The 13,695-nt window shown below is 33.8% G+C and overlaps 1 protein-coding gene across 3 annotated transcripts in view; it reads left to right on the top strand.

The window, feature by feature from the left end:
- The window catches only part of LOC108760380 (uncharacterized), a 52,364-nt gene that overhangs the window by 1,529 nt on the left and 37,140 nt on the right, over positions 1-13,695 (top strand). For all 3 annotated transcript variants that reach the window (XM_018506296.1, XM_018506297.1, XM_018506295.1), the window contains exon 2: positions 1-67. In XM_018506296.1, the coding sequence (XP_018361798.1) occupies positions 1-67 (67 nt within the window). The remainder of the gene's footprint in view (positions 68-13,695) is intronic.

Below are 13,695 nucleotides of genomic sequence, written 5' to 3'. Positions count from 1 at the left end.
CTTTCATATCGCCCAAAAAATCGTTGAAGATAGTAGTTAACAACATTATAAAGAAGAGTATTAAGTGGTGAGTACCATATGTTTAATTAATTACTGATTACTAACCGTGTGTTAACCAAAATTGAGAATGAAAGAGTAGAAGGTAACGAAATATTTCTCGACTAAAACATATCGTCTTTAATAATTATTGTACTATATACTAATCGTCCTTATTTCTCAAGCTAAATAAAAGTTAAATAATCGTTCTTAAAACCTCTCTCGTAAAAAGAGCACATTTCTTAATAAAATCTCAATACTTTTTAAAGGGATATCATATATATTTTCTTAATATTATTTGCGCGATAGAATTTCTAAAAATTCAAAAGAATTCGATTATAAGTGATTTTTTAAATTCATGTTTTGATGTCGATTTTTTCGTTTCAAAATATGAGAATTCGCGCAATTTTGACACCATCGGGAGCACGTTAATAATTGCGCAATAATTTTGTATATAAGAAGATATTTCTGGAATATAGCGAATAATACTCTTTTTCCCTGTAATCACTGTTTGATGGTGGCCGAGATATTGGCGTTATCGGCTGATAAAGCCAGGATAAGTGGCGAGCCTACTAACGGACGCGCAAACGCACGCTAACTACGTCGAGAATCGGGGTAGAGAAAGAGAGGTGAGGTGAAGACGCTGTAGAAAAAAAGAAGCCGGAGGGAGCGAAATATTGACCGTGGAACGATAAGCAAACGGTGGTGTCGATAACAGGATGACTATTTCTGCAACGCGTCCTCTCCTTCTTCAATCTCCGTTTATCTACAAGATAGTGTGCGTGGTATATCCATTTTCCGTATTTCTGTCACAAATGTCTTACCCTTTTTCCACGTTCTTGTTTTCTATTTATCATTTAAACCACATTTAAAGGAAATTGATCAGTTCAATTATACGTTTTTCGTGACGAATAAGGTTCACCAATTTTTTTTTTAAAGTTTCGGAGATTATTTGGAAGTACAAGTGTATTTAAAATTAGTTACACCTGTTATTTTAATGGAATTGTTTCTCTTTTCCATTGTATGTTTTAAATTTAAAACTGTGTTATAATTTGAAAAATTTAATTATGCCGGAAATTATATCATAAGTTTGAAAAATTCACTTATCTATCTTTTGAAGAAAAACTTTCTATCGTCTGCATTCATTATATTGTTTTTTTACTATTTTAATAGTTATATATTTCAAAAAGATACATCGTCCGTTTTGTATTTTTTTTTGTTTTCCACTATTTTAACTGTCGTAATTAATAAACGTTTAAGAAGAAAATTACAACAATTCTCTTGAAACAAAAGAATGATAATTCTGCTATAAAGTTATACACCCAGAGAAAGATTTCTTCGATTTAGGGCCGGTTGTTCCACCTTTTGGTAAATTTTACCTGTTGGTTAAGTAGCAAGATTACCCAATCACATGCGCGGATTACCAAGTTTACCTCACAGGTAAAATTTACCAAAAGATAGAACAACCAGCCCTTAAAGAAATATTTCTTTGCTATACGGTTAAAAAAACATTTCCTTGATTTGAACGTCACTTCTTTGATTTGAACATAATTTCTTTAAATCAAATAAGTTTTTTTATTTGATTTCAGAAAATAATATTTAAATCAAAGAAATGAAAATAATATTCAAATCAAAGAATTTTTTTTCTTTGTACGTATAGCAAAGAAATATTTCTTTAAATAGAAGAAACTTACCTGTGGGTGTAATACTTTTTATTAGTACCGTTGAGTTGTCCGTTGGAGAACATCTATTTTTGAACACAAATCGTGAAATGTGTTTTTCTCCTAAAAAAAAAATATGTACTTGTGTGTGTTGCCTGCAGAAGATATCATTCGAACAGACGGAAAAATAAGTAATTTTGTCAGTTACCGTAGTCACGGTATCAATGCTTCGATGACACGAAGGTTAAACAGCGACAATATGCTGTTGATGACGCCAAGCGTAACCTCGCAGTTGAGCAGTACTGCATCTATGAAGATGTTATCTCTATCAAGACGTTACCTCGATCTTTGCGTTTACACATCGATACATTGACAAAAAATATATAGCATTGCACCTGAGTCAGTTAAAAAGTTTATTGCGTGCGTACGCAATAAACAACTTCCTGGATTAAATTTATCTGTGATCTCCTCTATAATTATACACTTTTGTTACTACATACATGTATCCACAATAATAAGTAGAAATTGGACATTTCTAACATACCGGAAACTCGATAGACTGAATGAGAATAAAAACTGAAAATAATTTTAGATTTTTATTAGTGTCTATTTTTGATTCTTAAAGCTATAAATTTAATGCTTTACAAATCTTTATAAAAGTAGATTCTACTTGCTCTAAAATATCATATATTGTATCTTTTTCATATAGGCATTTTATAGTTTAGTTGTGTAATTTATATTCTGAGGAAAACTCAACAGAATCCTCTATCCATAAATTTTGTTCTTTTTCTTAGTATACTTATGCATTATTTTAGAAAGCTTGAGAAAAGTAAAATCCCCTTCGTTCAACAAATACTTTATCATGTCTTTCAATGTTCAAATTCTTTCGCAAGCAATATTTCGTAATCAATGGCGCACAGTTTAACATTCAGATGAATACGTCGAATCTCTTGTTTTATGCAAAGAATTCGGATTTTGATTTAAGTTTCTACAAAACAATTTGAATCTGCTAAAGCAATAGCACAAAAGCGATAAAACATTACGATTATTTTATGATTGTGTATCACATGCTTGATTCATGATTATGCCAATTGGCACTGAGCTGTTCGAAGAACCGTTTTACAATTTAATTTAGTAGTCATTTTCTTATATATCAATATAGAAGGCAACAATTCAGAACACCATGATGCATTACTTTCAATAGGAATTTTTTCTTTTACGCCTTTGTACGGTTTTCTTATTTTTTATTATTACTGCTGACTAGACAGTTTTTTTTCATAAACATACAAATATTATTTATTAGGATTTAGAATTATTATCTATCGACTGTTTCCTAAATAAATATTTGAAATTAAATAAAATGGCTTTTCTTCAGCATCTATAGATATGTACATATCGTGTCGTTACTATTGATAAAATTTTATCGTTGCCTTTTATTGTAAGCATTGCCGTTCTATTGTAAACATTTTGCTTTATTACTTCGCAGTGATTTACTGATTGGAATTTCGAAAGGTTCATAAAGAACTGTCTTATCTAAAGCGCGCATTTCTATATTCATATATAAAACTCATTCTTCTGAAAACTGGCTTTTTTAAATATTCTTGCTACCTTCTTCTTCCTTCTCTTTCTTATCATATTAAAAACGTTCCACAGAATTTTTATATTGATGATATTTTATTAGCTTTATGGGTAACTGAGTACTGTTATCCAAGGTAGCTTCTAGAAGAGTCACCATGCGCGATTTATTTTTTGATCGATGGATCGACAAGCGTTTTTCCGAGTGCCTCTCGGAGTGCCACGTAACCGAGACTTGAGATAATTATAATACGCGATCGACCAATATGTATATGCGCGCGCGTGTTTTACGGAGAAGGCTATCCAGTTTCCATGGTCCCAGGCCAAGGCTGGTCTCACCCCGCAGCGGTGGCGGCGGTGACGAAGGCAGCGGCAGCAACAGCAACAGCAACAGCCAGCCGCCGCCGCCGGATGAAAGTAGAGCTGCTGCGACGACGCAAGAGGGGCGTTAATCCCCACGAACGGTACCATAGAAACGGTACCGCTAGGGTCGTTACGTGCAGTCACCGCTTGCCGGAGACCAACCACTCCGGTACCGATTCGAAGGGCTCGATCTATCCATCTCCTCGACTTCACGGCCCTATTCTATGCACGTCTTTCTACTTCTGCATTCGTCGATATTTAATATTGTCTCATGAACGTTTCTCAACAGCAGCATCACACGCTTCATTGGCAAAAAAAGTATTTCATTAACTTAACTTGAGCTTAAGGGGATCCTAAAATCGTCTGTGTTACCGACTAAATCATATAATTTTTATATAACAAATACTTTTTTCTCTCTTTCACAGATTCGAAAATCCTTTTCCAGGATTAAAATATATGCATTAATAGTAAAGTATCTGTGAGGTGGAGTTTATGCTGAGAATGTTGAAAAATTTCGAAATTGATAGATTTTTTACTATTTCTTATTGTAACATGGCGTCTTAAGCTGTTAAGTCGTGACAACATTTGCTTGATACGAAAGTTTTGCAACCTGTACTTACGAAATAGAATTCTCCACAGACACGTAGTTTTCATGAACAAATAACGTCGAGTTTTTAGGATTAGACTTAGATGTTTTATCGCGACGAATTTGTTATTCGCGACGAAAATTGATACGAACGTGCGACTGTGTATATCATATGGTTGCGTGAGATATTGATGTGGTAATAGTATATGAAGATGAAGATATGTCGATGCGTTGGAAAAACGGTGACCTTTGGTGACTTCGTCGGAGTTCGGGCTTCACTTTAGGATTCCCTTAAAAGATCTTAGAATGATAGATTAAAAGTGTACATATACAGAGTGTCAGATGTAACGCATCACCTACTAATGGCAGATTCCCGAAGTTATTTTGAGATTAAATTCTAATACCAAATGTCGAGGCTATAATAATTTTTGTATTATAATCATTTAAATCTAGGAAATTATACCATCTAAAACTTGCATGTTCAGATATGGCATAACGCAAAGTGCTGAAAGTAAAGGCTAATAGTTGCTTTTTATTAATCTCGCGGATATAAATATTACACATAGGCAACAATAAAATTACTGATTAAAATTACTATTTCTTGATATTTATTATATTAAAAAAAAAATGTTTTACCTGGACATTATGGTATTGTATAAGAAAAGAATGGAATCCACAACAAATCCAGCGACTCATCATTGTTCTTACTTAGGCTTCTAATGTTCATATTCATATTTGACGGAACTTGCGGTGGGCGGTCGACCATCCAAAGACCTTGAAGGAAAAGGAAAAGGAAAAGTCTTTGTTCATGGCAAGTTCCTTGGCAAGGAACCACAGCCACATGTCGGTGATGGGAATGATGCTTTTGTGTTTTCGTATAGCGTGCGTCATCCTTTCATATGAACGCACGCACAGACAGCCGTATGCTTCTCTTTGTATATGGATGTTTAGAAGGGTGTGCGTAATGATACTATGGCGGAATTCGAGGAGGTAGACTTGTGCCTCGGACTCTTTTCTCCTGCTACGAGAAAAGTGTTTCTATCACCTTCAAGGTTATTTGACCTTGAATTTTTCGACTGTGGTAGTCTGCCTGCAGACTCGAGTCGCTTTGTATAAAATTAATCAAAAATCGACTCCACATAAAACAAATTTTAAAAATTCGACATATTTATCCGAATATTAAATTGTGTGTCATTGTTTATGAAATATTGTCTGCGTGAAGATTTGAACATTGAAAAATATGATAAAGTATTTGTTGAACAAAGTTTATTTTTTATTTTTACTTTTCTCAATATTTATAAATTAAACGCATAGATATAAGAGAAAAAAAGGCTCTTTTTGCCGACTTCTAACGATTGTTTTTTTTTATTGTTATATTTATTTTATGTTTGAATTAGTAGACGTTCTTTAGTATTATTTGAATGCGTAGGAGTCTTAGTGTCAAATTTGACATCTTTATTTCACTTTTATTGTTATAAAATTTATTATAGAGGTAGAAAATTCTATTGGATTCTTTGAAAGAGAAATTTTACTTTTGAATGCAAAAATATTACCTGTATGCAGTATTGAAAGAAACAATATATGATTTTAAAGTATGAAATAGAATTTGTCTTGCTTTTTGTAAAGCATTGAATTTACCTGTAAGAATCAAAAATGAAAAATCGAATGTTATTTTTAATTTTCCTTCTTGTTCATTCTATCAAGATTCTATGGTACCCACCTATTTGTAACGTTTCCAGTGTTGAGCGTTTGGTACCATAGGCGTAGACTTAAAAAATTCTCTAGGAGAAGATAGTTCATATTTATATTTGACGGAACTTGCGGCGGGCGGTCGATCATTCAAAGACCTTGAAGGAAAAGGAAAAGTCTTTGTTCATTGCAAGTTCCTCGGCAAGGAACCGCAGCCACATGTCGGTGATGGGAATGATGACTATGTGTTTTCGTATAGTGTGCGTCATCCTTTCATATGAACGCACGCACAGACATCCGTATGGTTCTCTTTATATGTGGACGTTTAGAAGGGTGTGGGTAACGATACCACTATGGCGGAATTCGAGGAGGTAGACTTCTGCCTCGGACTCTTTTCTCCTGCCACGAGAAAAGTGTTTCTATCACCTTCAAGGTCATATGACCTTGAATTTTTCGACTGTGGTAGTCTGCCTGCAGACTCGAGTCGCTTTGTATAAAACTAATCAAGAATCGACTCCGGCATAAAACAAATTTAAGAAATTCGACATATTTATCCGAATGTTAAATTGTGTGTCATTGTTTATGAAATATTGTCTGCGTGAGGATTTGAACATTGAAAAATATGATAAAGTATTTGTTGAACAAAGTTTACTTTTTATTTTTACTTTTCTCAATATTTATAAATTAAACGCATAGATATAAGAGGAAAAAGAGCTCCATTTACCATGCCGACTTCTAATGATTGTTTTTTTTATTGTTATATTTATTTTATGTTTGAATTAGTAGACGTTCTTTAGTATTATTTGAATGCATAGGAGTCTTAGTGTCAAATTTGACATCTTTATTTTATTGTTACAAAATTTATTATAAAAGTAGAAAATTCTATTGGATTCTTTGAAATAGAAATTTTACTTTTAAATGCAAAAATATTATCTATATGCAGTATTGAAAAAGAAATAATATATGATTTTAAAGTATGAAATAGAATCTGTCTTGCTTTTTGTAAAGCAAGACATTGAATTTACCTGTAAGAATCGAAAATGAAAAATAGTTAAAATCGAAAGTTATTTTTAATTTCCTTCTTGTTCACTCTATCAAGATTCTATGGTACCCACCTATTTGTAACGTTTCCAATGTTGAGCGTTTCGTGCCATAGGCGTAGACACTTAAAAAATTCTTTAGGAGAAGATAGATATAAAACCAACTAACCATTATTTCGTACAATCTTGTACATTATTAAAAATTCTAATTTTACTTTCGCTTATTTTATAACACTATTGATCGATTTAAATAAAGCAAATTCTATCGGCTATTAAAGTCGAGAAATTGATTTTCAGAACAAATCAGACGCTAGACTTGTGTTACAAGAATTTCCCTGTTTTGACTTTTGTCAGATTTTAGGCATTTGTTCGATTTAGGATTCTTCGTATTATCATTATCAAGTTACGAAACGTCGTAAGTTCCAATCACGATTAATCGCGCGGAGATCCGAAGCCCGCTGCGCAGCAATGGAGCGTCTTCTTCGCCTCCGAACCCTGGTATCCTGGTAACGCCGGAGAGTGACGTCATTCGGCGTATGTGATCCAGAGGCCCAGCGGCCGGTAACCGTCCATCGCGCACTGCCAAAGCCACCATCACCATCACCACCACCACCACTATCACCAACACCGCCACCCACCGTCACGACCAGCATCGTCGCCACCCTCGTATCAACCCACCCTCCAGTCCCTCTTCTATCTCACTCTTGCTCGCCCCCTCCGGCAATCCCCTTCGCAATCTCGTCGCCCTCCGAACGGACTCTAACCCCTCTCGCGCCGCCGCAGCCGCCGTGGCTGTCGCTATAACGAGAGCTGGATAGAGCAGGTTTCCCGAAGCAAACCGAGATCATGGCGAACGCGTACAAAATACTACCTCGAGATCTTCGAGTTCTTCGTTTATCGACGCACCCAGTGTTGTGTCGACATCATTAATGCTATCTGTGACACATTGTTTAAACATTTGTTGTTTGTATCTTAATAAGTATAATTTTGTAATTTATTATCGCATATCTTTCTTTGAGATAAAAATAAAAAGAAGAGTCATTGTGGTTCCACCCAAGGAAGTTAATAAGGAATACTACGATGTTCCGCTTGTTATTGAAATTCTTTGTTTGACTTTTATCAGTAAAATCAAACGCACTTTAGAAAGTTCAGAATCGCGGCGAAATCGAGCATTCCTCAAATTAAAGGATTTATAACAATATTGTTTGAACAATTTCCTGTATTAGAGCTTGGTACATTTCATGCGTTCACTGCTGCATTTCATGCGTTCACGAAACAGAAAGGTACAGCCTCGTCTGTTACTCGTCAAACCCGAATGTGAAACCAGATCCTCTTCTTTACGATGCTCATTCTAAATAGATTTCATTAGGAATTCAGTGGAATGTTCGCGGATTTTTCGAATGGTGTTTTATTGTAGGGACCGAGAGAGAGGGAGAGAAAAAGAGAGAGAGGGAGGGAGAGAGAAAGAGTAGAGGAGAGGAAAGAGAGAAGGATCGTAAATGCATTCAATGTCGATGGGTAAATACGTAAATGCAGTATAATTGGTGCTTTATCGTAATATTACATTTCGTTTCTTCTCCACGCATTTAAATCGCAATTTTGAGTCTCCATTCATTATGCATTTTAAATGATACGAATATTATATAAACTACAATTAAAATTAAATTTTAATTTTGTGCCCTAACGGAAATATTGGCGTCGAATATTTATTCACTTTATTAATTATATGATTGGAGATGTCTTGAGCTTACACACAGAAAAATGCATACTGTACAACAAAAGCAATAATTACTTGTTGTTAAAAATATTTTAGAAGTTCTCATATTCGCAAATCTATTATAAGTTCATCATAAGCGTCAGATTTATTCTGCATCCTAATTAGTTTAATATTTCAATATTATTAAATTAAAACAAATCAATATTATTAAATTAAAATAAATTCTATTTGCTTATATAATATAAAGTCACTTCTTCGATCAATTTTATAATATTCTTTAAAAGAAGATAAATTCTTGTTTTCTGTACACATGCTGAAAGAAAAAATTGTCTGCTGCAGCAAATTAGATGATAAATGTGCCATAGCATTTAAAAATTGGCTGCAGCAGCCAATCTTTTCTTTCAGTGCAATAATGAGTTTTCGTGAAATTTGTAATAAATGTATTTTAAAATCATAATCAAGAAAATATTCTTTGTTAAAGATAACCATTAGGACGCGTTCACACCTTGACGGAAAAGCAGAAAGCGGAAAAGCAGTGGCTAATCAGAACTCACACTAGTAAGTAGCACAAAAAGCCGAAATTATCGACTACCAGCGTAAGTTCTGATTGGCTACTGCTTTTTTGCTTTCTGTTTTTTCATCGAGGTGTGTACGCGCCCTTAAATCGTTACTTACAAGAAAGAAAATAAAATGAGCAATCACTTTTCTTAGTAATAGAATGATATTTTTTCTTTGTGTGTATGTGTGTATATATAGTGCGCATTTTATTGTGATACAGTAATACAAAGTAAAGCTATAGCATGAGTCCTTATTTGTCGTCAATATTAAAGATCTTAGAGACCATCACGTGTTCTATCCCGTATCGCCGTGTAAATAATCCGGAGTGAAACTAGGCTTTCGAGAGCACACATATTGGTTGATGTACGAACTGCTTACAAAAAGGATGTATTCTCACTATCGTTCGACTAAACCTAAGTCGCTAACAATAAGTGGATTTTTTTTCCATCATGTGAGCAACAGGTCGAGGTTAACGTCGATGCCGCGTCGTGTCGGCGACGCGACGTGGGCGAAAAGTGTTTAGTTCGGAACCAGTTTAAAAGGACTGAACGGATTGACTTATTTGACCTGAGTCGCGAATGAGCGATCCTTACAGATATATTGACCAAATCGCAGAAGCGCAAGCCTGAAAAGGCCGGTACTCGTAGAAATCTTCTCTGGAGACTCGAGCGCACGACTTGGCAGGTTTGGCAGGCAGACAGAGCGGGCGCGCAGGCAAAGGGAGAGGGTGGCTTGGACTTTGGTCGGGGTGGTGGGTATTGATCCCGGCGAAGCGGTAGCAGCGGGGTAGCCGAGACCCCACCTCAAGAAGGGTGTCTCCCCTCTCCTCTCTTAACCGCGCGGTTCGTCTCTCTTCATCTATTTCTCTCTTTCGTGCTCTTTCGCCAACGACGATGAGAGGAAGAGCAGGCGAGAAGAGAAAGGGAGGTAGGGAGCAGAGGAACCACGTGAGTGGTATACTTGTCTCTCAAGAGAAAGAAAGATAAAGAGAGAGAGAGAGAGAAAGAAAGGGGTGAACCACCTAACGCATCCGTGTGTACCAAAGATATCATCCTTCTGTTCGTAATGAGCGGCCCAATAAAGCCTTCGAAAAAGCATTGGAACCTCTATAGAAGAGATCTACGAATGCAAACCCATATTAGGGAAGCCAAAAGTACTTTAGTTTTTTTGGAAGAGAAAGGTAAACTTTTTCTAAATATTTTTTAAATTTACTACTTAATTTACAAGTGTTTTCATTTGAAATTATTTTTTATTGTCTGCTTATCTATCACGTTTGTGAATCATCTCTACTTTCTGATGAAAAGACAATTTTCTTAGAAAAGAAATTTTTTTGTGTTCAGTCCGTTTTTACATTAATTATCTGATATGTAGCAAATGCTATATTTATATTAAATTGGTTTAATTTTTTTCTCTTTATGTAAGGTGATGAAGCATATTAAATTATTGCATAAAAAACATTTTGAATTTAAATTATAATTTTAATAATTATTTAATTCTTAAAATAGATTATACAATAAATAATTAAAAACGTTGCCTTTAGAATATTTTAAAAAGTCTTTCTTTGTTTTCTATATTATTTAAAGAATTTTCAGATTTTTTTAGATTTACAAAAAATGCATGTAAGGTTTATTTTGTCATTTGTTACATATAAATATTATACTTATTAATCGAATAGTTTATATATTTTGATTCGCAAAATTGGTGACACACACAATCAGTACTTAACGAAAAGTCTTCTTATAATTATTTAGGATTCTTTTGCTATTCGTTAAATTGAGAAAAAGACTCAAATAAAACATGGTTTCTTTGAATAAATAAAGATATTTAGCTATTCTACTGTGTCTGTAAATCTTTGAAAATAATAAAGCTATCAAGAGACAGAACTTTGTAAAAATGGAAAGTTTTTTACAGAAAAAGAGAGAGAAAATAAAATATAATTTATTTAATGCTCTTGAATGTAATTTTTACAAGTGCAAGTTACTATGTAACGTAAAATGAAGTTATTCATTTGCAAATTGTTGGTAATATAAGTATTTGCATGTTGGTAACATGTTAGTATATACGATATATGTTAGAGAAAATACATGGTTATATCTGCGTGAATTGTAATTGTATAAGCATTAACACGCCAGCTAATTAAGACAGATAAAATAATTGTTTTTAAATTATACATAGTGAATAGAAACTTTTTTACAAGGTTATTACCAAAACAAAAAAAAATTCTCTTGACTTTTCCCGGTTACTTTTAAAAAAATTTTTCTAACTAAAGCCAAAAAGGAGCATTAAATAAAAACAAAAATATAAATATTATAATGTTTTATTAATTGCAATAAAAATAAATAGAAAATGATGACATAAATAAAATTTTTATAGTATTCTTAAAAATATTTTTAAGACGAAAACTTTAATTTTGTGTTTGTGAAAGGACAGCATTTATCTTTCCATTTATCTCTTTGATATCTTAAATTCTGTCCGACAATTTTTAATTTATTCATTTTTAATTCCTTTATTTCATCAATTGGCTTTTTTTCTGAAGTTTTTTTTTGTTGATTCATATTGATCCTTTTTTATTCCTTTAAGAGGAATCGTCTATTTTACCGATTAAACGCAATAATTTTGTCAAAGATATCGTATATATTACTTTTACAGATTTGGAAATCCTCCAAAATTGAAATGTATCCATTAATACTAGTCTGAAGCATAAAATTTATGCCGAGAACGACACAAATTTTTGAAATTGGGATCTTTATCATTTTTTAGTCTAGTATATCTAGTATAACGTCTAGAGCTATCAAGTCGTGACAATATTTACTTGATATAAAAGCAACCTGTACTTACGAAATTGGTCGCTACAGACTATTAGATACACGAAGAACAAGCATCCAGTTTATGGAATTATACTTAGGCATCTAATTCTGTACTATATGGTTTTATGATTTATGTATATGTGTACGTAAAATATTGGCGTGGATGTATCGATGACATTGTATGTATATAATACGAGTATACGCCCTATATTGAAAGTAAAACACGTATTCTGTTGGAATTTAGTTTTTATCTTATTATTCTAAAATTTCCCGAGTTTTCTGGTTTTCTTTTTTTTTCAAGTTCGTTTCTTTTTTTGCTTCCTTTAGTTGTATAGAGGTATAAAAAAAAGAAAAGAACTTTGAAAGAAAAAAAAGAAAATTCAGGGAAGCTTGGAAAATAAAATTAAAACCGAACTCTAACGGAATACCTGTTTTACCGATTCATTATTGTTATTTATTATGAAATGAATATCAACAGGTACTATTTTGTTTCCTCCCGTTTCCTTATAATTTCTCTTTTATCTCTTTTCCCATTTTTAGGGCAATAAATCTTATACAAAAAGAAAGGATGAAAAGAAAGAAAAAGGTCAGAAAAAAGGTTGAAAAAGAAAAAATTGACTCACATTAATTTTATTTCTTAAAAGAAGTGATACTTTTCACAAAATATATTTTGCGCTCGTAAAACGAAAAAAAGAGTGTCTAGTCAAATAATTGTCCTTGTAAAACTACTTTCGTATGGTGCAATGATGCAGTCGCAGCTGCATATTTTCACCGCAGGTGCACGAACTGTCGTCAAAGTAGACACGGCATTAACTACAAGAATAATTTCTCGATTACGTGATAAAAGTACGACACCACGCTCGCGTTCAAGTTAAATACATATCGACGTAAATTATGACGGAACCGTAGACATGTGTCGTAGCGCAAAATATTTTAATTTCGGCGTAATCGTTATAGTTAATCATCTTAACATGTGAAACTATCATACGAGCATCGTAGAAAGGATGAGAGGAGGATGCATTGCGTTGGTCGACGCTTCGACCCACGGTCGATCCTTTATTCCCCCTCGACGAGAGAGCATGTCTCATCTCTCTGCTTCGCCTTTCTCGTTGCTATCTGGGCGTCAACAAACGTGAATATTTGAGAAACGTACGATACTATTTTTTTCTTGTCTCAATAAACTCGCATTTGCAAAAATAATTAAATTTATAATCTCGCTTTATTGGAAATATGACGTAGAGACATTAGACCATGTCCTCTTCTTGATTACTTGCAAAGATATATTGATACAGATTAAATAAAATCAATTTCAATTTAAATTATTAAGTCCGACTCATCTGTTTGTAATTATGTCTCGCTTCGCTAATCGTTGGAGTTCGCTCGAACAATAATTTATATAATGAATAAAGGCGAAATATTTGTTTATGTATACGTGAAAGTTATACGAAGAAAATGATGCGCATTAGGGAAAAGATTCTTTAAGGTTGAGATATAGTAATGTCTTGTTTATCTGCCTGCCTGCCTGCTTGTCTGCCTGCCCCTGCTGTGCAAGAATATCACCTCTCCTCCGTTTTCCGCGGAGGCTGAAACTCTTCTTCAACCTTCCCCACTTTGTCCTCATCCGTCGCAGCTGCGCATCATCCTTCTCGTTCTCCAGGCGCGC

Source organism: Trachymyrmex cornetzi, unplaced genomic scaffold, assembly GCF_001594075.2.
Source record: "Trachymyrmex cornetzi isolate Tcor2-1 unplaced genomic scaffold, Tcor1.1 scaffold223, whole genome shotgun sequence".
Taxonomy (NCBI): Eukaryota; Metazoa; Arthropoda; class Insecta; order Hymenoptera; family Formicidae; genus Trachymyrmex; species Trachymyrmex cornetzi.
The sequence above is the reverse complement of the archived record's forward strand: the minus strand, read 5'-3'. Positions and strand labels throughout refer to the sequence as shown.